The sequence below is a fragment of the Leucopleurus acutus genome, assembly GCF_964270905.1.
Source record: "Leucopleurus acutus genome assembly, chromosome: 2".
NCBI lineage: Eukaryota > Metazoa > Chordata > Mammalia > Artiodactyla > Delphinidae > Leucopleurus > Leucopleurus acutus.
In genome coordinates, this window is record NC_139143.1 from 26,075,539 (window position 1) to 26,102,138 (window position 26,600).

At 40.5% G+C, this 26,600-nt stretch overlaps 1 protein-coding gene across 1 annotated transcript in view; it reads right to left on the minus strand.

The window, feature by feature from the left end:
* KIF26B (kinesin family member 26B) overlaps positions 1-26,600 on the minus strand; it is a gene marked incomplete at both ends in the record, with an annotated part of 493,633 nt that overhangs the window by 37,801 nt on the left and 429,232 nt on the right. The window contains one exon of the mRNA XM_082833473.1: positions 23,859-24,018. Coding sequence (XP_082689599.1) covers positions 23,859-24,018 — 160 coding nt within the window. The remainder of the gene's footprint in view (positions 1-23,858; positions 24,019-26,600) is intronic.

A 26,600-nucleotide genomic window follows, 5' to 3' on the forward strand; every position in this document is an offset into this window, starting at 1 on the left:
GATTAGAACGGGTGTCAAGTGCTCAGTACAGGACTCACAGTCTCACCGATGTACAGCAAGAGAGACTCTTCCAGACGCTCTAAGTGTTCTAGAACACAAGCCACGGCCTACTCAGGCATGCACAGCTCACAGTCATCAAGGGTAGATCACAGAAAAGACATTCACACCAAGGTCACTGTCAGGCCTGTCTTGAGAAACGTGTACAGCAACGTTCCGCAAAGAGGAACCGTCAGAACCACTGATATGCCCTCGATTTCAGTCAAGACTCTGACCAAGTCAAGTGAGGTCAGTCTGCTAATTGTGTCTCTGTTACGATCCCAGGACTCTTCTTAGATTGATACCACACAGCATGAAGGTCTCAAAAGCAAAAACACGTTAGGTTTCACAGGGTGTATGAGTTAAAAGAACTGAAAAAGCCAACTTGCAGAGTTCAATACATTTGGCTTGTAGAAAAGATGTTCCAAAATAGTAATAAGGGGTCATCTGCTTGCAGTTAAGTCTCAGCAGAGGAAGCAGCTCCCTGTGTGGTGGGATGTTGGAGGGTCTTGTTACAAAGAAACTGCCCATCCTCATTCCTTTGCACTAATACACAGAAAGTCTTAGGCAAACAAATGTGCTATTTTGGGTAGTTTACCCAACAAGCATGTATTAAGAACATAGGATAGGGACTTCCCTGGCAGTCCAGTGGTGAAGACTCTGCACTTCCACGCAGCATGGCCAAAAAAAAAAAAAAAAAAAAAGAACCTAGGATACAGGGAGGTCCTCTGCTGGCTCTGGAATTGCAGACACAAATGAGACATGTCCCCTGGTCTGTAGGGCTGTAATTAGGCTGGACACAGGTGCTGGTTTGCCCAGAAGAGTCGGAGTTTATGCCTATTATCCTGCATTCATCTGGTTTATTTTCTCCTGGATTTCTCTTTTTTTAAAAAAAAACAAAGTATTATTATTAGGACTTTAAAAAATGAGATGGGAAGAGTTGGGCAGAGCTTCACTCTTTACTTCCATGGTCCCATCTTGCAACGTGTTTGATACATGCAGTGAACAGAGTTCACATGTTAAGACATAACGTTCCTACCGAATGCAGAGACTTGTGCTGAAAGGCAACTGATAGGTTATTGCACATACATAATTCGTAACTGTGCTCAAAGACAGTTCTATTTATACCCAGAGAAATACAAACCATAATTGTCAAAATCAGCAAAATTTACACATGTAGAGCTGGAGTAACTGAACTACAAAACTGTTGTGATAAAGCTTATGTTAAATAAAAACAGACTTCATCAGGGAGTAAGCAGTTCTCTTGCTGCCTGTCATCAACTGGATTTGAGAAATGTTTGCGACTTTAAAGAACTAGCTTAAATGATATGAAATTGCTGACATCAGACAGTTTGTAACTTCAAAACATACTTTATGAATCTACCTAAGTGTCCTACAAAAAAGTATAGGAGTTTTAGAAACAGATCTTCTAAATTTGATTGCACTTTGTTCAAAATAAAGTCATAAATCCATAATCAAGTGTTCAACAAATGAAACACAGATCTCAGCCTCTGAAGCCTGTAAAGAGTTGCAATTATTAAATAAAATAAAACTTGCAAACGGGGAGGACGTGAAATACATCCCTGCAAAAGCAAGGGAGGAACTAAATGAGTATCAGACAGCAAGAAACAAACAATATAAAAGATTAAATTTTAAAATTCTATAATTGTGCTCCAAAATTGATTTGGAGGAAGACCTTCTGAAACTTGAACACAGAATATTCTTACTGAATTACTGAAACGAATTTATAGTTGGTTGCTCCATAAATTCTTAATAATTTTGTACCAGCCTGTGATATTCTATCAAGAGAAATAGAAGCTGCAGTTATCAAAATACATAGATAGTTTTACACATTAACAAATATACATAAGTATATGGGTAGGCAGTTAGATAACTGAAGAAAAATGCTGTGGCTCTAAGATAATACTAGAAAAAAATAGCCTTAAGAAAAATAGCGTTGACATGACATTAGACATAGACTTGGTGAAGGTGACTAAAATACAGAAAGCGGTATCAAGAACAATTATTCTGCTTATTTTAATGTCTTGACAAACAATAGAAAGAAAATTTTAATTTTTTTACTTTGGTGCACATGACATTTTTTATAAGAAAATATTGTATTTTTGAGGGTGATTTTTGATTAGAACTATTTTATGGGCCCACTAATATAACTTTAGATAATCAATAGTATTGGTTACCCCTTTTTCACTCTCAAAAGTGTCTCAGTTTGGATAGTAAATTATGTGGTTCCATTAATTATAATTTAGAACAGGGAGAGATGTGTAATAGAAAAATACGGAAAAGTAGCAAAAAAGCAATATGGTAGTCTAGGTACCTGAAAAGACCTTCTTATCAAATAGAGTTAAACATTATGGATAAGATATTTTCACAAATCTTACTAAATGCGTTGCTGAACTTGTAAAAAAGTAAGATTTTTTTTTTTTTTTTTGTGGTACGTGGGCCTCTCACCGTCGTGGCCTCTCCTGTTGCGGAGCACAGGCTCTGGATGCGCAGGATCAGCGGCCGTGGCTCACAGACCCAGCCGCTCCGCGGCATGTGGGATCTTCCCGGACCGGGGCACGGACCCGTGTCCCCTGCATCGGCAGGTGGACTCTCAACCACTGTGCCACCAGGGAAGCCCAAAAGTAAGAAATTTTTAGGCAAAAAAGTATATATGAAGTTGGGAACTCAAGAGAAGTAAGCAGAACACTGAAGTTTGCTTTTTCCCTGAAGACATTTGCCAAACCAAGTGATATTCAAGCTTCATTTTATACGGCTTCAAAGGGCATGGAAAATAGGAGACAAAGCCCAAAGCCTGCCCAACATGAAGATTCTAATAGGAAACTCCCTCTCAACAACAACTGCCCCCTCACATACACAAGAACTTTGTCTTGAAATATGGCACTGAGAAAAGAAGAAAGAAATTATCCTGAGAATTTGGAATCAAAGGCTGAATTAATGTAGGTTTGCAGTCTTAATTAATTCTCAATACCTGGGTGGCCCAAAATGTTTCAAGCTGAGAATATTATTTCGAGCATCCTCAACTGGTAGTAATCCCAGGCACCAAGGAGAAATAAATACAAATGCTAAAGTAAACCACCTTTATAAAAGGTCTCAAAGAATTCTCACAACTAAAATGCCAACAAAAATGAGTCCCCCCTGGGCAAAGATAAACACACAAAGAAACAAGGCACCATGAGAAAGACCCAGCAGAAACAACAGATGGCAGAAAGAGATGTTCAAACATAGGTTACAGATAAACAACAAAAAGTGGATTAACGTGTTTAAGGAAATTAAGATGTTTAAGGAGATAAAATAAATTAAGCAAAAAAAAAAAAAAAAAAAAAGAAATGATCAGGAATGACCAATTTCTGCTTCTGGCCATGTTGGACAAACAGGATTTGGATTTATCCTCCAGCCTTAAATAACTAGAAAACCAAACAAAATATTAGAAAAAAAGGGGTTTTGGATACTGGGCAATGGACAACAGAGGAAAGTAATCTTTGAGAGAAGGGAAACAAATGAGGTGGGCCCTGAACTTGCCCAATTCACTGTCCAGGGAGGACTTCTAGGCCACAGAACAGAGGGGCTCAAACAGAGCCAGGCAGTGACCTTGCTGAACTGAGGAGACAGTTTAGAATTTGGGAAGGCCAAGACAGCTAAAATTTTCAGGGCAAAATATAGAAAGAAAGAGGAGACTTGGAGAGAAAGAGAGAGAGTCTGTCCCCTGGGGTTGGGAATAACTTATGTTCAAGCAGAGGGGAAAGACCTGCTAATACATGGAGCATTGGACAGAGTGCTCCAAAGGGGTCAATAATAAGAAGAATGTTAGAGTCCTCTAATAGTGGTCAAAGTAACCCTAGGTGCTCTGTACCTGCCCTAGCACTGATTAAAAGCAAGCCTCAAAAAGGACAAATTGATTCCAAATAATTGTGAAAATTAGTACATTATTCTAAATAACCCGTGGATCAAAAAGTTACTATAGTGAAAAAGAGAAAATATTTTGAACTAATTAATGATAGTGAAAATAATCATCGTTATCAGAACTTGACGCTATAGACAAAGCAGTACTTAGTGGGTAATGTACAGAACTAAGTGTTTATAGAATAAGAAAGAGTGAAAATTGTTAAAGCTAAGTAGCCATCTTAAGATGGGAGATAGAGAACAGCAAAATAAAGCAGAAGGAATGAAATAGTAAAGCGCAGAAATTAAAACAATGAAGAACAAACATACTATAAAGAAAATTGCAAAAGCCCAAATAATTAAGACAGTCTGGTATTGGCATAGGATAGGGAGCCCAGAGACAGACACATACATATTTGGACACTTGTTATATGAGCAAAGGAGCACTGCAGATCAGTGGGAATTCAATAAATGGTGTGAGAGAAACTATTTGCAAAATAGTAGAATCCAGAGTTCACAAAGAATCCCTATGAATCGATAAACAAAAAGATAAACAACTCTGTAGAAAAATAGGCAAAAGATTTGAAGAAGAGCTATACAAAAGGGGAGAAATAACTAACAAACATGAGAAGATACTCAACCTTATTAGTAATCTGGAAGATGCAAATTAAAATTATAATGATGTGCCATTAAGAACCCACCTGATGGCCAAATATTTTTTAAAGCAGAAAATACAAGCATTGATAAGGTTGGGAAGAAAGGGAACTCTTGTCTGTTGTTAGACAATTACTAGATACTACCTTTTTTGTTTGTTTTTTTGTTCCCTTTTCTCCACACCCTCTCCAGCATTTGTTATTTGTGGACTTTTTATTTTTTTAATGTTTACTTATTTATTTTTTTCTTATTACTCATCCATTTTATACACATCAGTGTATACATGCCAATCCCAATCTCCCAATTCATCCCACCACCACCACCACCACCCCCTGCCACTTTCCCCCCTTGGTGTCCATATATTTTTTCTCTACTTCTGTGTCTCAATTTCTGCACTGCAAACTGGTTCATCTGTACCATTTTCTAGGTTCCACAAATATGTCTTAATATATGATATTTGTTTTTCTCTTTCTGACTTACTTCATTCTGTATGACACTCACTAGATGCATCCACGTCTCTACATATGACCCAATTTCGTTCCTTTTTATGGCTGAGTAATATTCCACTGTATATATGTACCACATCTTCTTTATCCATTCATCTGTTGATGGGCATTTAGGTTGCTTCCATGACTTGGCTATTATAAATAGTGCTGCAATGAACATTGGGGTGCATGTGTCTTTTTGAATTATGGTTTTCTCTGGGTATATGCCCAGTAGTGGGATTGCTGGGTCATATAGTAATTATATTTTTAGTTTTTTAAGCAAACTCTATACTGTTCTCCATAGTGGCTGTATCAATTTACATTCTCACCAACAGTGCAAGAGGGTTCCCTTTTCCCCACATCCTATCCAGCATTTGTTATTTGTAGATTTTCTGATGATGCCCATTCTAACTGGTGTGAGGTGACACCTTATTGTAGTTTTGATTTGCATTTCTCTGTTGATTAGTGTTGTTGAGCATTCTTTCATGTGTTTGTTGGCAATCTTTATATCTTCTTTGGAGAAATGTCTATTTAGGTATTCTGCCCATTTTTGGATTGGGTTGTTTGTTTCTTTAATATTGAGCTGCATGAGCTGTTTATATATTTTAGAGATTAATACTTTGTCTGATGATTCATTTGCAAATATTTTCTCCCATTCTGAGGGTTGTCTTTTCGTCTTGTTTATGGTTTCCTTTGCCGTGCAAAAGCCTTTAAGTTTCATTACGTCCCATTTGTTTATTTTTGTTTTTATTTCCATTACTCTAGAAGGTGGATCAAAAAATATCTTGCTGTGATTTATGACAAAGAGTGTTCTTCCTATGTTTTCCTCTAAGAGTTTTACAGTGTCCAGTCTTACATTTAGGACTCTAACCCACTCTGAATTTATTTTTGTGTATGGTGCTAGGGAGTGTTCTAATTTTATTCTTTTTCATGTGGCTGTCCAGTTTCCCCAGCACCACTTATTGAAGAGACTGTCCTTTCTCCATTTTATGTCCCTGCCTCCTCTGTCATAGATTAGATGACCATAGGTGCGTTGGTTTGTCTCTGGGCTTTCTATCCTGTTCCATTGATCTATATTTCTGTTTTTGTGCCAGTACTATATTGTCTTGATTACTGTAGTTTTGTAGTATAGTCTGAAGTCAGTGAATCTCATTCTGCCAGCTCCGTATTTTTCCCTCAAGACTGCTTTGGCTATTCAGGGTCTTTTGTGTCTCCATACAAATTTTAAGATTTTTTGTTCTAGTTCTGTAAAATATGCCATTGGTAATTTGATAGGGATTGCATTGAATCTGTAGATTGCTTTAGGTAGTATAGTCATTTTCACAATATTGATTCTTCCAATCCAAGAACATGGTATATCTCTCCATCTGTTGGTATCATCTTTAATTTCTTTCATCAGTGTCTTATAGTTTTCTGCATAAAGGTCTTTTTTCTCCTTAGGTAGGTTTATTCCTAGGTATTTTATTCTTTTTGTTGCAATGGTAAATAGGAGTGTTTCCTTAATTTCTCTTTCAGATTTTTCATCATTAGTGTATAGGAACGCAAGAGATTTCTGTGCATCAATTTTTATTTTTAATATCCTGGAACTTTACCAAATTCATTGATTAGCTCTAGTAGTTTTCTAGTGGCATCATTAGGATTCTCTATGTATAGTATCATGTCATCTGCAAACAGTGACTCTTTTACTCCTTCTTTTCCAATTTGTATTCCTTTTATTTCTTTTTCTTCTCTGATTGCTGTGGCTAGGACTTCCAAAACTATGTTGAATAATAAGGGCGAGAGTGGGCATTCTTGTCTTCTTCCTGATCTTAGAGGAAATGCCTTCAGTTTTTCACCATTGAGTATGATATTTGCTGTAGGTTTGTTGTATATGGCCTTTATTATGTTAAGTAAGTTCCCTCTATGCCCACTTTCTGGAGAGTTTTTATCATAAATGGGTGTTGAATTTTGTCAAAAGCTTTTTCTGCATCTATTGAGATGATCAAATTGTTTTTCTTCTTCAATTTGTTAATATGGTGTATCAGCTTGATTGATTTGCGTATATTGAAGAATCCTTGCATCCCTGGGAGAAATCCCACTTGACCATGGTGTATGATCCTTTTAATGTATTGTTGGATTCTGTTTGCTAGTATTTTGTTGAGGATTTTTGCATCTATATTAATCAGTGATATTGGTCTGTAATTTTCTTTTGTTGTAGTATCTTTTTCTGGTTTTGGTATCAGGGTGATGGTGGCCTCATAGAATAAGTTTGGGAGTATTCCTTCCTCTGCAATTTATTGGAAGACTTTGAGAAGGATGGGTGTTAGCTCTTCTCTAAATGTTTGATAGAATTCACCTGTGAAGCCATCTGGTCCTGGACTTTTGTTTGTTGGAAGATTTTTAATCACAATTTCAATTTCATTACTTGTGATTGGTCTGTTCATATTTTCTATTTCTTCCTGGTTCAGTCTTGGAAGGTTATATCTTTCTAAGAATTTGTCCATTTCTTCCAGGTTGTCCATTTTATTGGCATAGAGTTGCTTGCAGTAGTCTCTTAGGATGCTTTGTATTTCTGTGGTGTCTGTTGTAACTTTTCCTTTTTCATGTCTAATTTTATTGATTTGCGTCCTCTCCCTCTTTTTCTTGATGAGTCTGGCTAATGGTTTATCAATTTTGTTTATCTTCTCAAAGAACCAGCTTTTAGTTTTATTGATCTTTGTTACTGTTTTGTTTCTATTTCATTGATTTCTGCTCTGATCTTTATGATTTCTTTCCTTCTGCTAACTTTGGGTTTTGTTTGTTCTCCTTTCTCTAGTTCCTTTAGGTGTAACGTTAGATTGTTTATTTGAGATTTTTCCTGTTTCTTGAGGTAGGTTTGTATAGCTACAAACTTCCCTCTTAGAAGTGCTTTTGTTGCATCCCATAGGTTTTGGATCGTTGTGTTTTCAGTCATTTGTTTCTAGGTATTTTTTGATTTCCTCTTTGATTTCTTCAGTGATCTCTTGGTTATTTAGTAAAGTACTGTTTAGCCTCCATGTGTTTGTGTTTTTTACGTTTTTTTCCCTGTAATTGATTTCTAATCTCATAGTGTTGTGGTCAGAAAAGATGCTTGATATGATTTCAATTTTCTTAAATTTACTGAGGCTTGATTTGTTACCCAAGATGTGATCTATCCTGGAGAATGTTTTGTGCACACTTGAGAAGAAAGCGTAATCTGCTGTTTTTGGATGGAATATCTTATAAATATCAATTAAATCTATCTGGTCTATTGTGTCCTTAAAGCTTGTGTTTCCTTATTAATTTTCTGTTTGATGATCTGTCCACTGGTGTAAGTGAGGTGTTAAAGTCCCCCACTATTATTGTGTTACTGTCGATTTCCTCTTTTAGAGCTGTTAGCAGTTGCCTTATGTATTGAGGTGCTCCTATGTTGAGTGTATGTATATTTATTATTGTTATATCTTCTTCTTGGATTGATCCCTTGATCATTATGCAGTGTCCTTCCTTGTCTCTTGTAACATTCTTTATTTTAAAGTCTATTTTCTCTGATATGAGTATTGCTACTCCAGGTTTCTTTTGATTTCCATTTGCATGGAATATCTTTTTCCATCCCCTCACTTTCAGTCTGTATGTGTGCCTAGGTCTGAAGTGGGTCTCTTGTAGACAGCATATATATGGGTCTTGTTTTTGTATCCATTCAGCAAGCCTGTGTCTTTTGGTTGGCGCATTTAATCCATTCATGTTTAAGGTAATTATCGATATGTATGTTCCTATGACCATTTTCTTAATTGTTTTGGGTTTGTTTTTGTAGGTCCTTTTCTTCTCTTGTGTTTCCCACTTAGAGAAGTTCCTTTAGCATTTTTTGTAGAGCTGGTTTGGTGGTGCTGAATTCTCTTAGCTTTTGCTTGTCTGTAAAGCTTTTGATTTCTCTGTGAAATCTGAATGAGATCCTTGCTGGGTAGAGTAATGTTGGTTGTAGATTCTTCCCTTTCATCACTTTAAGTATATCATGCCACTCCCTTCTGGCTTGTAGAGTTTCTGCTGAGAAACCAGCTGTTAACCTTATGGCAGTTCCCTTGTATGCTATTTGTCGTTTTTCCCTTGCTGCTTTCAATAATTTTTCTTTGTCTTTAATATTTGCCAATTTGATTACTATGTGTCTTGGCATGTTTCTCCTTGGGTTTACCCTGTATGGGACTCTCTGCACTTCCTGGACTTGGGTGGTTATTTCCTTTCCCATGTTAGTGATGTTTTTGACTATAATGTCTTCAAATATTTTCTCAGGTCCTTTCTCTCTCTCTTCTCCTTCTGGGACCCCTATAATGTGAATGTTGTTGTGTTTAATGTTGTCCCAGAGGTCTCTTAGGCTGTCTTCATTTCTTTTCATTTTGTTTTTTTCTTTATTCTGTTCTGCAGCAGTGAATGCCACCATTCTGTGTTCCAGGTCACTTATCCATTTTTCTGCCTCAGTTATTCTGCTATTGATTCCTTCTAGTGTATTTTTCATTTCAGTTATTGTATTGTTCATGTCTGGTTGTTTGTTCTTTAATTATGCTAGATCTTTGTTAAACATTTCTTACATCTTCTCGATCTTTGCCTCCATTCTTTTTCCGAGGTCCTGGATCATCTTCACTATCATTATTCTGAATTCTTTTTCTGGAATATGGCCTATCTCCATTTAATTTAGTTGTGTTTCTGGGGTTTTATCTTGTTCCTTCATCTGGTACATAGCCCTCTGACTTTTCATCTTATGCATCTTTCTGTGGATGTGGTTTTTGTTCCATAGGCTGCAGGATTGTAGTTCTTCTTGCTTCTGCTGTCTCTAGATACTACCTTTCTAATTTGACCTAAGAGAGCACATTATCTTACCACGGAGCAAGTTGTGAAGGGATAGCCCACAGGGAAGAGCAGTTTTGATGTAGGTATAGAGTAAAATGAGGTCTAGGGCACTGGGGGCTCTTAACAGTGGTACAACCAGGAGGATGGTGGTGGAGTGGCAGGCACTGGGCATTTCCAGACATCACCAAGGTACAGGGTACCTGTGGAGGGGGTAAGGGAGGTACTCACTGGGAGGAAGAGGCACAGAATTGAGGGGAGAGGTGTTAGTGAGTCACAGGAGTCAAACTTTGCTTGTTTATAATTTTTCCCTTACCAGCTCCACTAACAGTGCTAAATCAAATGTGGCTACAGAGATTTCTGTTATCTGCTACTGCATGCTCCTGGCTGCCGTGACAAAGGAAATTTGGAGTAAACTTCCTTTGGTCAATTTGTAGTACTGACTCCATGGAGTTGTCACGAAGATGAAATGAGTTAAAAAAATAAATACAAAGAAGTGAGTATAGGCAGTGGCACACAGTAAGCACTAGATGATGGTTGTGGTAATGATGATGATGGAGAAGGAGGAGGAGGAGGTCAATTTACTTCACATTTCTGTGTCTCAGGATCTTCATCTGTAAAATGGGAGAAACAATAGCATCTACTTCTAGGGTTGGTGTGAAGATGTAAACAGAATATTTGTATTGTATAGACTGGGCTTGTACCTAGCAAATACTCCAAAATGGTAGCTTTGCTACTCTTATTGCTTTTGCGCACTACCCATGGTTCCAAGACCATGTGAAATGGGTCCTTAAATGGGTCTTGAACAGAGGACTTAATGCCAAAGGGCGATTCCAACTCATCCAAAAAGCTTTTAGAGGAATAGTCCCTTGGTCCCTTTTATTTACAAATCATAGGCTCAAATGAATGACTTTGGTGAGCAGAAACCTTTGGCTTTTGGAAAGGTCAAATTGTATGTTTTTTTGAAAGTGGCTATTCTCCTTTTCCGAAGGAAATCATCAAGCAGGGGCCGAGATGGGTTGCATTATTCCAGCAAGTAATCAAGCAGGGAGGTTTGCTTTTTCAGAATTTGATTGTCAAGGAGGCCACAGTGGGTAGAGATATGGGTTGTGGATTTGTCCATTTTCCTAGAGTGGGCGGAGGTTAAATTACCCAGAAGTTGGAAGGGCTTGCAGACACCTCCTGGACTTTACAAAGGAGAGACTACCATCTCCCTTATTGTGAAACGTTAATCACAAGAGCTGATGAAGCCCCATCCACACATAGCCTAACTGTCCTTCTTGGCACCAGGGTACAAGGTTTTCTAGATGTAGCTCAAAATTTACATTGTTGTCAAGAGATGTGCTGCCATTCCCAAACCTGGGGACATTAATTAGTCACAACGACAGCCTTTCCTTAGGGTTCTAATGCATTCCTGGAACTTCCCTATACTTAGGCCCATAGGGCACCAACTTCAAAGCCATGCAAGACATGATTATAATAAAGATGTAGTCTGAGTAAGGAAATCTCTTGGATGAACTCTAAGGTATATTTGCTTCTGCCAAATTCTAGACATTTGGAGGGCTGTAGCAGTAAATAGGAATCTATATTCATATATAGTATTTATTTTGTTATCGTCAGAGAAGGCATATTCACTGATGACTTACTGGAACTTCTCACCTCTTCCTTGAATGTCTTTATCATGTGGCTTTTAACTGCTTTATTATGCCTTGCATTCTAATTTATGTACTGGTTTCTTCTGTCCAACTCGTCTGTAAGCTTTGTGCATCAGCCCTAATGCTTAGAATAATGCTTTAAACATCATAGATGCTTGATGAATTGTCAAAATAACCTAGTAGAGTGAATATAATTCTGCTCTATATCTGATTCAGAAAGTAGAGCTATAGCTTAAGTGCCTCTCCTTCAGTGCCTGTCGTAAACAGCTGACACTGCAAAAAGATGCACTTTGTACTAGTTGAGAATGGGGCTCTGATGGCCACAATGCCAGTCTGGGGGCCCACAGTATCCTCCAGGTAGTGAGGCAGGCCATCAAAAGTTGAAGGCAGATGTCTGACTCATCTCTGCTACTAAGAAGTAGGGTTTGGATCAGGTTAGTTTAATTCAAATTAGTGCAAAAATAATAAGGAACCTGAAGAAAAAGATTTCATCATTATCTTGCTGAGCTCATGTGGTAGGAGAGATATGCATGTAAACAAATAATTAAAATATAACATCAGTGCCTACAGTGAAATACCTACAGAATGCCATAGGGGATTAGAGGAGGGAAACAACTTTTCTGGAGCAAAGAATTGGGAGGGAGGAAAAGAGATCAGAGAAGGCTTCAAAGAGGAGATAATATTTGAGATAAGCCTCAAAGGAGATGCAGGAAGGAATGCCAGAATTTTTAATATTAGAAACTTGATTTATGTAATTTACCATATTAAAGAATTAAAGGAGGAAAGCCATGTGGTCATCTCATCAGATGCAGACATGGGTTAGATATCCTCCCACAATGAAAAACTCACACATCAATGAAAATTAATAAACTAGCTACACACATCAATATGGATGTCAAAATGAAATATTAATTGAAAAAAGTAAGTTATAGAAGGGCCAGGGAGAGTATGAGTCTATGTATGAAAAGTTCAAAAACAGACAAAACTAAACAATATAGTTTTTAGGGCTACAAATTTAGGTGGTAAAATTGTAAGTCAAGCAAAAGGATTGTAAACACAAAACTTTTTCAGCACAGTGGTCTCCTCTGGGAAAGGCGGAAGGGCAGCACAGTCACAGAAGAGCACACAGGGGCCTTCCAAGGCACTGAAATGTTCTATTTCCTAACCTGGGTGGTGGGCACACAGGTATTTAACTTGTTATTTTATAGATTGGGCAGGTGTGCTTCTACATTTGTATATATGACACAGTTCACAATTAAAACATGTAAGAGAAATAAGCAGAAACTCACTAAGTAGAGAGGGAGATCCAGGCCAGTCCTGAAATATAGCATGTTCTTGGTAACTATTCATTGAATGAATGAATGAATGAATGGACAAGGCCACTGTAAGCAGAAGAAGTAGCATCGACAAAGCATGGGAGTGTGAGAGGGCATGGGGGCTTCAGGAGACTGTACATAGTTTCTATGATCAGAAAGGTGGGCATGGCCCAAATTATACACAGCCTCTTAGGCCATAAAAGGGTTTGAACGTGTAGCTGACAAGGAGCCATTGATGGATTTAAAGAAGGGGGTGACATCAGAACTACATTTTAAAGACACATTCTGGCAGCTGTGTGGAGGGTAGATGAAACTAAAGCCTTCTTTGCCTTCACCACGAAGAATCCTCAGAAGGAAAGAGTGGGTATGTCATGTGCCCTAGGGCCTTCCCTGGACTTTGTTCAGGAAACTACATACGAATCCTCTCACTACAAACAACAATTGCAGCTAGTCCTCAGCATAGGATTTCATGCTCGGGGATGCAAGGTTCATGGGAGACATAAGGTAAGTCGTCTGAAGGGAAAAGCTCACACAGTACTTTTAGGACAGATGTATTTAACCCTCGGCAAAATTGGCATGTTGCGGCACAGAACTAGGAAACGCATGCTTATAAACTGTGGGCCCTGACACTACTTCCTTTCATCCAAACCTAGAAACCCCCAACATTTTTACTGATTTTGCTGGTAGGGAGTAGGATAAGAAAGAATGGTCAGGAAAAACAAAAATAAGTAGCAATTGTGGCCATTGCCCCGAAGGAATATCGTAAAGTCTACTACTCTTCAAAGCAGTAACAAATGTACCATAACCATCTCTATTTCTTCAGTTCTCTCTTTATTATATCAAAAATAAAATTCAGCTCTATTTTACTTAAAAAAATTGCTAGGTACATTAGACAATTTGGTACAACTTAACTGCTCCATGAATATAACTATTTGGAAATTGTTCAATTACACATGAAATGAATTATCGCCTCATTTGCATGGGCGAAAAAAAATCTATTAATGCTCAATGAAGCCTGAACCAGTTGTGAAACAGGTGAGAATTTATGGTTGGATACTCTGATTGAAGCTCTATTAATGTTCAAGACAGTTTTTAAATGAATTAAGCCCCAACTCATTTGTATGCTCTATCCCTTCTAATGTCTAATTGTGCCTAAATCAAGCTATCCTTGACTAATCGTGGAGCCCTGTGCGTACCCGAGGGCATCTTGGGCTCTATGTGCATTGGTCCCGAACTAAATTAAAGCCCTCCCACTTTGGCTGTTTTCTCCTGGTAGCAACATGACTTGTGATATGATGATTAGTTATCATTAAAGATAACAGTTAGCTATAGATTCGGAGTCTTGCATTTGGCCCAGTAGTTTATCATGATTTGTATCAGGCAATGTCTACATCATTCTAGGGAATGACAGAACAGCTGTGAAATGGCTCAAGCATTTAAGGATGGACGGTGGGAAACTTTGGAAAACAGAGGAGTGAGAATGGAGAAAGAGTGGGAGTCAGTGAGGAGAGCTTCAGGACCACCACCTCTGCCCAGACAGCCTTTTTTTTTTAAGATTTTTTTTTTTTGATGTGGACCATTTTTAAAGTCTTTATTGAATTTGTTACAATATTGCTTCTGTTTTATGTTTTTGTTTTTTTGGCCACAAGGCATGGGGGATCTTAGCTCCCCAACCAGGGATCGAACCTGCACCCCCCGCATCAGAAGGCAAAGTCTTAACCACTGGCCAGCCAGGGAAGTCCCCCCAAACAGCCTTTACTACAGTATTTCTGATTCCCTCAGCCTTGCTTGGGTTTCCCTTTCCACGGTGCGGGTTAAACACCGGTGTTGCATATTACCAGGTGTGGGACCTTGCTGTTTATGTCTCTATCTCCCCTACACTGTAAATTGTCCAGGAGTGGAGATCATCTATGTTCCTCTGTTATATTTCCGGTGTCTTGTGTATTGTAGGGGTCCAATAAGTATTTTTTAATTAATAGATAATGAATGACTAAATGGATCAAAGAACTTACAGATATTCTACTACGTATTTCTCAGAGTATCTCCTGTATATGTTTGGTAGCCTCCATCAGACTTGTAACAAAATTAGGTGCTTAAACTCCTCACTCAGCTGGCTCCTTTGGGCCAAAATTCACCTTGCTGATCAGAATAGCACTGTGCTTCATGAATAATAAACTTTATGTATCACTTGGGATCTAAAGTGTAAGGTAAAATTTGTATCATCAAGGTCAGCCTTAAAAATCTCTTTGGAAGCAAAACGCTTCTCTCAGGAAATCCAACACGGTCAGGGTTGGAACACATCACTGTCTCTGGCTGAGCACCAGAAGGCGTGGCTTGTATTCAAAGGCCATGTTATATGAAACATTTGTATCTTTAAACATTTGAATGGCAGCGGTCAGTGGGCCAGACAGATGCAACTGGGGGTAGAGCACCCTCTGCTCACCCACAACCTCCACCCACTCTCAGGTCTGATGGCCTCACTGAGGGAGGCGGCGGGTGGAGTCCTTCACTTCCTAAGGAACCTGTTACTTCTCTCCTTGTGCAGAGTACTTAGGGTTACGTTCTCTTAAATTAGATGTCTGTATCTGGCAGTGACCCTGTACATTAGGCACACAAACTCGATGAAAAATGCATGAAGCTTCTGTTTCAACAAAAGGTAATTATAATCCATTTGGCCAAAAGCAACACATATGTTTAAAATCAAGATAAAAAGATATGATAGTGCCAGATCAGTCTGGGTTATAATGTTTTGAAATATTTTAAAACAGTCATATTTTTGCCTTTGAAGCCTGTTTCTTTAAAGGGCTATCGCAGACATTGTCTCAATGGTACCTACCACGTTTCTGAGGTAAAGAAGATGGTTATTATGATTTAGCTGGTGGAGAATGAAAAGCGCAGGAAGAGTGAGCGTTCGGAGGTGGGCAGTGGCCCTGGCACGAGGACCCATGCCTCCCTGGTGTCAGCTCAGTGTCACCTCCCGGGCCCGTGTCACAATTCATCTCTTTCGGAAACCACAGATTTTTGACTTCACATACTTCTCTGGGAGCCCAGCCTGAAGAAACTTCACAAATTCCAGTTGATAGATTGACTATCTCATCTGCCGATTGTGGAAATGCCCAAAGCTTCTATCATTAGACAGGTGTTGGAGGAAGCTCATTATCTCATGCCCTGACACCCTTGCTGTCATCCTCACCTCTTGCCTCTCCCTTCCTTACCTTTCCTGCTCAGCAGAACTTCAAGACCCAGACTGGGTGATAACCTCTCCTATTCTGACAGGAATCTGTTCACTCAGGAATGCTTCAACGCACCTACAGAAGCTACCACCAAGGGGGAAGTGGGCTGGAAACTGTCTTAGCGGGAGGCTGTGCCCATGTGCAGGCTCCAGCGTGGGAGATGGTCACCCTTCTTGTGCTGGAGGCCAGGCAGGAGGGCTGTCTGGGGGTCTTGTATCCTAAGAGAGCATCAGAGCATCCTGCAGCTTTGCCCATGAATGGGGTACATGAAATGGCTACATGAACTTTCAGGCTCTTACATGAGAAAGATGACAGAAATTAAGAGAGAGAAGAAGACTTGTGAAATAGCTGAGATTTGCTGAGATTGTCTGCTGGAGGTGCCCAGAATATGGGATTGGGACTGTTGGGTTCCTCTGATTCAGCCCTGCCGAGTGGCTTAGGTTCTGGAAGGGAGAGTTCTTTCCCGTCCTCATCTTCCGTATTTCACTTTCCTCACTGTCACAAGTATCTGGCAGTCAGTCCAGCTTCACCGTCACAGAAAAGGTGAGGCCAGGAGATGACCCTGAATGGACAGCTGGCCACAGGTGGTCCCACGCCTGGGACTCACGCTTTCACTTAGAACCTACTGCACATATTTAAGCTTTGCAGATACATTAGATCCATTATCTGGCCTCATTTGTTATTTCAACAGATATTGATTGAGCACCACAGCCTTCCAGACACTGTGCTAGGAAGTGGTGATATACCAGGAGACAGTGGAGTAGCTCTGTTGCCTACCAGCCACGTAGACATGGACAAGTCACTTCCTCCTCTTGTTGCAATTTCTCCATCTGTAGTACGAGTACGACCAAAGCAGTATCTATGCCATGAGGCTCTCGGCAGAATTAAACACCCAGGAAGCATTTAGAGCAGCTCCGGATGCACAGTAAGGAAACGATGACACGAGCTGTTGTCACCACGCTCACACCGTGGAAGAGCCCTCACCCAGAGCTCACGTATGCACACGCCAACCACCTGGATCCGAGCTGGAAACCCAGAAAACAAGTAACGGAAACGAGTTTTTCCTTCTCCCTATGACCCAGCAAGTCCATAAATCAGGAATCTCTACCTTGGAAAAAAGGAGAACAAAGTTCCCATCCTTCTTTCTGCCCTCCCCCCTTTTTTTTTAAATTTTATATTCACTTTTGGCTGTGTTGGGTCTTCATTTCCGCGCGAGGGCTTTCTCTAGTTGCGGCGAACGGGGGCCACTCTTCATCGCGGTGCGCGGGCCTCTCACTATCGTGGCCTCTCCCGTTGCGGAGCACAGGCTCCAGGCACGCAGGCTCAGTAGTTGTGGCTCGCGGGCCTAGTTGCTTCGCAGCATGTGGGATCCTCCCGGACCAGGGCATGAACCCGTGTCCCCTGCATTGGCAGGCGGACTCTCAACCACTGCGCCACCAGGGAAGCCCTCTGCCCTTTTATTTACTTCTTCTCACAGGAGGAAAAAGGTCTGACTGGTGGCACTGGTAAACATGGCCATGGGCACGTACAGCCCAATGCTGTCTGTCTCTCTGTCCCCCTGTAGGTCACACACACCCCTCCTCTTGAGCCATGTGGCTCTATGGGTAAGGGATTGCTCTGCTGATCCAATTCTGCCCATTCCTGAGTCCTGGGGTCTATGCTTGTGGGGGGATAGGAGGAGACCTCCTTCCACTCTGCTAGGATTCAGCAGATGGAGAATTTTAATTCCCAACCACACCCTTGTATCTATTTGCCAACTGGTTCGGAATCTGGAGAGAAGAGAGTCTGATTAGGACTCTCAGAAATTGAACATAAAGGAAGAAAACCTCTTGAAAAGCCAAAAGGGAAGTGAAGAAACCTCCTGATTTCTGCTCAGTCCTAAAACCATAAGCTCATTATCCAAGAGGGACTAGCCGTGGTAGACAAAGAAAAATATATGCACGGCTTTGCTGCCAGGGATCATGACTGAGTTGGGGGCCTAACAATCTGCTCTGTGAGGGGCCACAAAGGGGTCCTCCTGGGAACAAAAAGGATGATGCGTACAGTGTATGTGTCAAACCAGTGGTGGAAGGACCGATGCTTGAACCCAGGGCCTGTGATCCCAGCCGATCCCCAGACAGCCTCATTTCTCCCTGAGTGACCTGCATGCTTCTGTGATAAACCTGGCAGAGTTCATTTACTGGTGGTTGATGCCTCAACTCTTAAGAAAATAATATCAATCTCTGAAAATTTTCATAATTATATGTGAAGATACCACTGGCCAGGGAAGCAAACAGAGGTAGGAGGGAAGCATGAAAGGAAAGAGATGCTAAAATCTCATACAAAAGAGACGTATGTGCTGGTGATTTTCTGAACTTACTTTCTCTGCATCCTAACAGTCATTAAAATGTATAAAAATGTATATTTCTGAAGCAGCAACACTAAGAATTATCATTGCTGCAGTTGCTTGGCAACCTGAGACTTTGGTTATTTTATTTCTAAATAGGGAATGCTATAAACTGGTATCTGGAGTTTGTGCAAATAGTTCTAAATTGATGTTCTCCCTGTAAATCAGGAGGAGATAATACAGCATTAATGTACATTTACAGGTTGCTAAACATGCATATGTATGTGTCTCATATCACACACACACACACAAGAAGATTCTTACACAGAGCTTCTCTCCATTACATGCTATCTTAAATAAATCTGCAGAATTGATATTCCTTTGCATTTTTCCTGGAAAATATCTTTTTAATTTCATTTTGTAAATAATATGCATTTGAGTCACGAGGGACAAACCTTTTGTCTCCTGGGTGAGTCAGGGGAACTGAGTATTATAGCTCATATCGGTCATGAGCTCCTTTCTCTAGCTTCCCAGACACTGAGTGGGTTTGCAGTTCTAAGAAAGCAGAGACAAACCCGGTATCTAAATGGCTACTGGGGGGAAATATTTCTCAAAGCAAGGCATGGGAACGTCCACATTCTTCAGAGATGCAAGTCCTGTGAAGGCCTTATGACATCTTAGGCCTGCAGGTTCCAGCATGGATGAGAAGAGGTGTTAACATTTTGAAAAAGTCGCCTCTATTTACAAACTGTCATTTCTCCATAAGTCACCAACTTGAATTTGAGTCTCTAGTGATGCTTGCTGGTTTGAATGAAATGCTGTGCTCTGATGCTGCTTTTCTCTTAAACGTGACCTTAGTGCCTGACTCCTCACTAGGGCCTTAGGAGGAAAAGTGCCTCCGTTCCAGACCCTGATGACAGGCATCCTTATCACTTTTGTAGAACAACCGCTTCTAAAGTGGCCCCTGCAGTGGTGTTGGCCTGCAGACTGAAGCTCGTGACAGCAAACTGCCTCAGTCTCCACCTGCTTCTCCAGAGAGAACAAGGGCATGAGGAAGTCAGCTGCCTGAGCCCCAGAGTATGTCAGTGACAGATTCCAAAACACAAGGATTTCGTCTTGGTCTGAACCACACAGACCAAAACCCTAAAAGAGAGGCATCGAGCACCAATTGGATCATGGGATTGTTCATGCAGAACCATGCTTCAAGCTACTTGGGGATAGCATCTCAGACAGACACAACCCGAGAGGGTCACAGAATGACTTTCCATGACCTCTTGTTCAACGGAAGCTGGGACATGATAACATATCTGTTGTTTAGAAGCAGAGGACAGCATCTTGTTGGCAAATAATCAAATAGACCGTTTGACCTATTAAAGTCATTATTTATCCAAATGGAATAACAGTTACAAACGAAGGAAAAATGTTTCAGGCTTAAAGTAAGTGTGAAGGGTGTGCTTCGCCTTACCAGACATCTAAAAGGGACGAAAAATTCTATTCCGAGAGAACTTGGGGGTCGTTAGAATTTCCAAGTCTCTGGAAAGACTGTAGTCCTGCAGATCAGCTGGGACCTAACAGCACTTTAGCCAAAGCTAAGGGCACACTGCCAGATTCCTGTGGTGGCCCTTCTGGGCACCAGTTCTAGTGGTGTGTGCCTGCAACGCTTGTTTTTGGCATGGGAATTCATTTCGACGTCTCTGCCTAATTTTTCTCATCTATCGAAGGGAAGGCTCCTACAACCTTAGTGCCCAAGAAGTGTTGAGGAATAGCAAATGGCTGAGCGATGGAAGGAAATTGGCAAATGCACTGTCAACATGCTTAGGACTATGACAGCTTCCCCTAGACAAGAGGTTCCCCAAAGTTAGGGAGTTTTGTGCAGCCTGTCAGTGCAGAACTGACTAGGAGGCTGGAGCCCTTGGTGGTCTCCCTGCTGTCCCTGAATGCTTTTCTGAATGGTGTCACCATTTGGGATGGATTTATAGCACTTGGATTGGTCGGCGAGCCTGTGCTATGTCGTGGCTGAGGCTGGGAACCTGTTCTGCACTTGCATGTGTCATATCTAAAGGCAATATCATTTGCAAAGTCCAAACCACTGAGGGCACACCTAAGAGTGCCCGTGGGAGCACCTGTGATGGGTAATGAATACAAACTCGCTTTCAGGCTTGCTCACATGACAGAGTCTGGAACGATGATGAAGAGAAACGAGGACAGGCTACATCCCCTCTGTGCACATTCCAGTTAATTTCCCAGAAGCAAACACAAATGATGCAGGTTCCAAGCACAGAAGTGTCCAGGGTGACCAACGTGAGTGGGTTTTTGTGTTTTGGAAGGGTGGGGGAAGGCAGCGAACGTGGAGTTTGGTTTTCCGTTTTTTCCTGTAAGTGAACAGGAATAAGAGGAAACTGCAAGGGCAGAAAACCTTCCCTGTCTTAGGAACCTACTGCAAAGACAAGGTTTAACATGGGAAAGGTGTTTAGTACGCTAACAAATGCCATGTGATGTGGCTTTGGAGCGCCGACTGAACTGATAAAAGAAATCTGGGCCATCCTGCTGTGCTGAAGACCTCATGCTGTGCAGAGCAAAGGCAGCTAATATATTACAGAGCTTGATGAGGTTGGGGGGAGTGGATTGGCAACGAACTGCCAAGGTCTCTGAGGCTGTGAAAAGTGATGCGGTTTGATCCTGCCACCAGCTGGCTGGGTGATCTGAGTTAATCTTTGCCTTATCTTCCTGTGCCTCGAAAGAAGATAGTTTCTAGTTGATTAATCACTTTGCAAATGTATTTGCAGAACCAAATATTGAATATATGCTGTGGCTGAGAATCTGAAACAATATTACAGCAAGGGTCTTTGAAAGTTTACACACAATGATGGGCATTAAGGACGGAGGGCTGATAGAACTGGCTGTACGAGGGCACTGTCAACAAATGTTTTGGGGAGGACAGAGCTGGCCGCATGGCCAGGCCACCATGTTTCCTGGCATCAAGCAGTGGGCAACTCTGCAAGATCCCTAGGAGGATCCTGATGGTGGGGGACAACTCTATGCCTGTGTCTTACACAGACACCACATTTATGTTACGTCTGTGCCAACTTCAGACATAGAAACGCTTTAATCACCACTCCCTCGGAGCCAGAAGGGAAGGAAGGGAACTGAAGCAGACAGATGTCTGCAGAGAATGGTGAGTGGAGTTTTCACACTTTGTCAGCCCTCCCAAGTGGGCAGGTAGCTGGTCGTTGTGGCTAGCTGATGTTAGATATGTTTAATTTAACAAGAGACCTTGAACTACTAATAAAAACAATTCTTAATGTTTCCCTTTAGGTTTATAATAAAACCCAACTGGAACCGAAAGGAAGTTACTTTATCTAAAGTAAAAGTAATTTCATATGCTTGCATTCATCCATCCCTCCTACCATCAATTCAACTATTGAAATCATAAAAGTATGTCACTTTACAGAAATAATGTAAGTAAAATACATAATCAGTGACCTCATAAGGTGGTATTTTGAACTCTGTCTATGCCATGATCTATTAAGTTATTACATTAATAGACATGCTTCCCTTTTTATGGACAGGGAAACCAATGAGGCCTGATAACTCTTTCCTTTCTAAGATCTCCAACCTTGACAGTACCTCTGCAGACCTTTTTTTTCCCCCTCCCTCTCTTCTCTCTTTCCTTTCCTTTCTTTCTTTTCTTTCTTCTTCCTTCCTTCCTTCCTTTCCTTCCTTCCTTTTTTTCTTTCCTTTCTTTCTTTCCTCCCTCCCTCCCTCCCTCTCTCTTTCCTTTCTTTCCTTCTTTTCTTTCTTTACTTCTTCTCTTTCTTTCTTTCTTTCCCCCTTTCTTTTCCTCCCTCCCTCCCTCTCTCTCTCTTTCCTTTCTTTCTTTCCTTCTTTTCTTTCTTTCTTTCCTCTTTCTTTCTTTTCCTCCCTCCTGCTTTCTCTCTCTCCCTCCCTTCCTTCCTTCCATCCTTCCTTCCTCTCTTTCTCTCTTTCCTTGTAATCACAAGTTGACTTTATTCAACTGCAGAAATGATACTGAATGAAACTATATAAACCTTCTACTTGAATTTTTTCTCAGAGAAAAGAATCCTCACAAGGGGTAGAAAAGCCATTTCTGGGTTTATCCCAGGATTCCAAATTTCAAGAATTGAGACAGACAAGATTATAACCTCTATTTAAGCTCCTAAAGTAGTCTAGTAATGGGCTTCCTGGTGGAGAATAAAGGCACAGTGTTGGCATCAGCTTAGGGCAGAGGGGAAGGAGAACTCAAGGACTTGTCCTGAACCTCAGCTATTGTAGAACAAACTGCCCGACTTACCTTTTCCGTCCTACACAACAGTAATTTATATTTTGTAGGATCCTACAGATTAAACAAAAATGATTCTACGTACTGTATGTTTGCTTAATCCTCAAGGCAACTCTGTAAGGTAGGTGTTATTTCCATTTAAATAGGTGAGGATAGGCTCAACCACATTATCATTATTGGTTATTGACTAGAGTGTTACACATTTCACAAAAAACTTTCATACACATATCACTCTGAGCCTTTTATCCTTGTGATATAGATAAGATATACAGCTATAACCCTCAGTTTATGAGATGTGAAGGAAGGTTCAGCTAGTGGAAGGTGCAGCTGGACATTGGCAGGGCCTGAAAAAACAGGAGAGTACCCATCATCCCATCATCACATTGTCCAATGACAAAGATGAGTTGGGGTGATGGTGGTGAGGGGTGGCTCCAGGGCTGGGTCATTCATGAGCACAGATGATATGGCAAGTCTCTGGCTATTCCAGACATAGGAGAAGTTCTAATTTCATCTTCGTGGAGCAGCAACAGAAAGAGGAAAAGGATCTTGGAAGTGAAATAAACATCTGCATAGGATGGTGGGTGGTAATTCCCCAAGCTTTTTAAGTTCTCCTAAATGGGACTACCAGATAAAATACAGGATGCCCATATAGCTGATGCAATACTGGGGGGATGCTTATACTAAAAAATACTTGTGGTTTATCTGAAATTCAAATGTAACTGTGTATCCCATATTTGTATTGGTTAAATATGGCAGCCCTGTTCCTAAGGGAAGGGTAATTCAATCTTATGCCCCTTGCTCTCATCGCTATAAAGCATCTGTACAATGGTGACAATAATCTACCAATGGCAATTGTGATTGGAGACCTCAGCTGAGATAACTTCTTCTTATTTCTGACTTGAGCAGCCTAATGTTAGCGTTGGGGTAAATGTAAATATTTCTGTAGCTTTTGAATTTGGAAAATCATGCATTACACAATTGTTAGTGAAGTCTGGTTTCTGGCACTGAACTAACCATGTGGTCCATACTGTACCTCTGTAGTACAACTCTCCCCAGATGACACTGGACAGAGAATGCCACACACAGCCCTCGCACCATGCTTTCCTCACCCCATTCTTTGAGTAGAAGAGTCACTTACTTGTATGGGATGTGTTTGCTGCCATTGACGAGAGCCAGGATGACATTGCCCAGAGCAGACAGTGAGAGGCACAGTCCTGAGCCCCCTTCCCGATTTTTGCTAAGAGCTTTCACACAGCTGCCAAGATCAATGAGGTGCAGGCGGCTGCGGCCTCCAGACACTGTCACAGGAGAGAAGACAAGAGAAGAAAGAAGTGGTTAAGTTCTGGCTAACACTCATCTGTCCTTCGTATAGCTCCTTGGGAAATCTGATGGGACAAAAGAGGAAATAAAAGGTTGAAGTTCATGGCCTAGTAGGAAACCCCTGCAAAATTATGCAGGGGTACAAATAGCATGGTCCTCTTAAATTCTGTCCGCCACACATCCCTGATCTTCTAAAACCTACTGATATTCCTACTATAAATAAATGAATAATTCATGTAGGCTGAATTAGAGGAAATTTCACAGAGAAGGTAAATGTCTACATTTACCTTCATCTTCTTTGTGTAGCAGGATTCTGAAACGGACGATATTAAAACATAAATAGCCCATAAGTGATTATCCGCTTTGATGGACCGTCATAGAGACCGTGACCTAAAGCTCAGCCAGGAATCAGGTTGATAACCCAAAGTAAAACCAGGAAGAATGAACAACCAGGTGCAGAGTCAGGGAACACCCAGGTATTTGCTGAGTACCTGCCAAGTGCCAGGTGCTGCACAAACATCAGTCTCATTCAGTTCCCCTGGGAAAATCACAAACTTGCTCATGAGAACTTCCACTTCTGGCCTAGAGGAAGTAACAGGGACCGGATCTTTCCGCTTACCGGAAACAACCAAAAACTGAACAAAATGTGTAGAACAACCATTTGCAAGACACTAGACATCAAACAGCAAAAGACAGTGATCCTGGAGAGGTGGGAAGTAAGGGAGGTGAGCACTAGCCGTTTCCCAGCTTACTGCACTGACAGAGTTTTCGGGCCATGGCTCAGAGAGAGGGAACTCAGGTGGAGCCTGGCAGACTCTCTGAACGGAGGAGCTAGAGCTGAGAGTCCAGGGAGGCCAAGGTAGCAACATTTCCAGGACACAGTGCTGGAGAGGAGAGAACTCTGGAGATTTGTAGTAGGTCTTCTCAAGTATTCAACCTAGTACTGATCAGCACAGAGTGATGAAACTACCCATGGCTGGGGAACTAACCACTGGAAAAGATTAGAAGTAATAGTGCACAGGACTCACACAAGGCCAGGAATAGTGCTTGTTCCCAACAGCCAGACTAGAAAACCTCAAGATTCACAGGGCACTGGGTAGGGTACCCGCAAGGGTCTGGCTTCAGTAGTCAGGAACACTTAGCCCTAGACTGAGAACTGACTGGGTTCCACCTTAACAAATCTTAAAAGTAAGGCCATAAAGGATCAAACTGTTTCTAAACAACTGCATCCCCAAACAAAGATTAAAAACATTAAAAAAATAAAGAAATGTCCAGCACCCAATCAAAAATAACCAATCAAAAAGAAGCAAGAAAATGAGAGCTATAATGAAGAGATCATTGAAACCAACCCAGAACTGACATAGATATTAGAATCAACAGAGAAGGACATTAAAACAGTTATGATGGTATTTCAAACATTAAAAACGTTAAATAGGGACATGGAATGTATTAAAAAGATACAAACTGAATCTTTAGAGATAAAAGTTACATTGTATGAGATGAAAAATACACTGGTTGGGATTAACAGCATATTAGACATTGCAAAAAGAAAGACTAGTGAATTTGACAATATAGCAATAAAAACGATCCAAGATGAAGTACAGAGATAAAATTTTAAAACAAACAACCAGAAACCGATTAAAAAAAAGAGCTATAGGACTACTTCAAGTGTCTTAATATGTGTGCAATTGAAGTCCCTGAAGGGAAAGACACAGAGGGTGGTGCAGATAAAATATTTAAAGAAACAGTGGTCAATACTTTCCCAAATTTAATGAAAACTATAAACCCACAGATCCAAGAAGCTCAATGATCCCCTGGCACAAGAAACATGAAGAAAACTACACTAAAGCATATAATAATCAAATGGGTTGAAACTAGTGATGATGGAAAAAATCTTGAAAATAACCAGAGGAAAAAAATTATGTTACATGTAAGGGAACAAAGATAAGATGATGAAAGATTTCTTGGAAATAATACAAGTGAGAAGACAATGGAGCACCATTTTTAAAGTACTGAAAACTGCCAACCTAGAGTTGTACACCCAACCAGAATATCATTCTCAGATAAAAGGGAAATAAAGACTTTTTCAGACTTAAAAAAGCTGAAAGAATTCATCACAAAGGATATACACAAAAGAATGAAGAGCTTTGGAAATGACAACTATGTGAATAAATACATGCTATCCTCCTCTTATTTAAATCTCCTTCAAAGCTAATTGACTGTTAAAGCAAAAATAACAATGTAACATGTGGGCTCTAACATACGCAAAATTAAAAGGTTTGACAACAATAACACAAAGGTTAGGAGTGGAGAAATGAAAGTACTCTATTGTAAGCTTCTTATTCTAGACATGAAGTGGTATAATATCGCTTAAAAGTAGACTGTGATAACTTAAAGATGTATACAATAAATCCTACAGCAATCACTAAATAATAAAGAGTTACAACTAAAAGGCCAACAAAGGATATAAAGTGAATCATTTACAGTGTTCAATAAATTCAAAAGAGCAAATAAAATAAAAAGGAGAACAAAGAACAGATGGGTTGAATAGAAAACATAC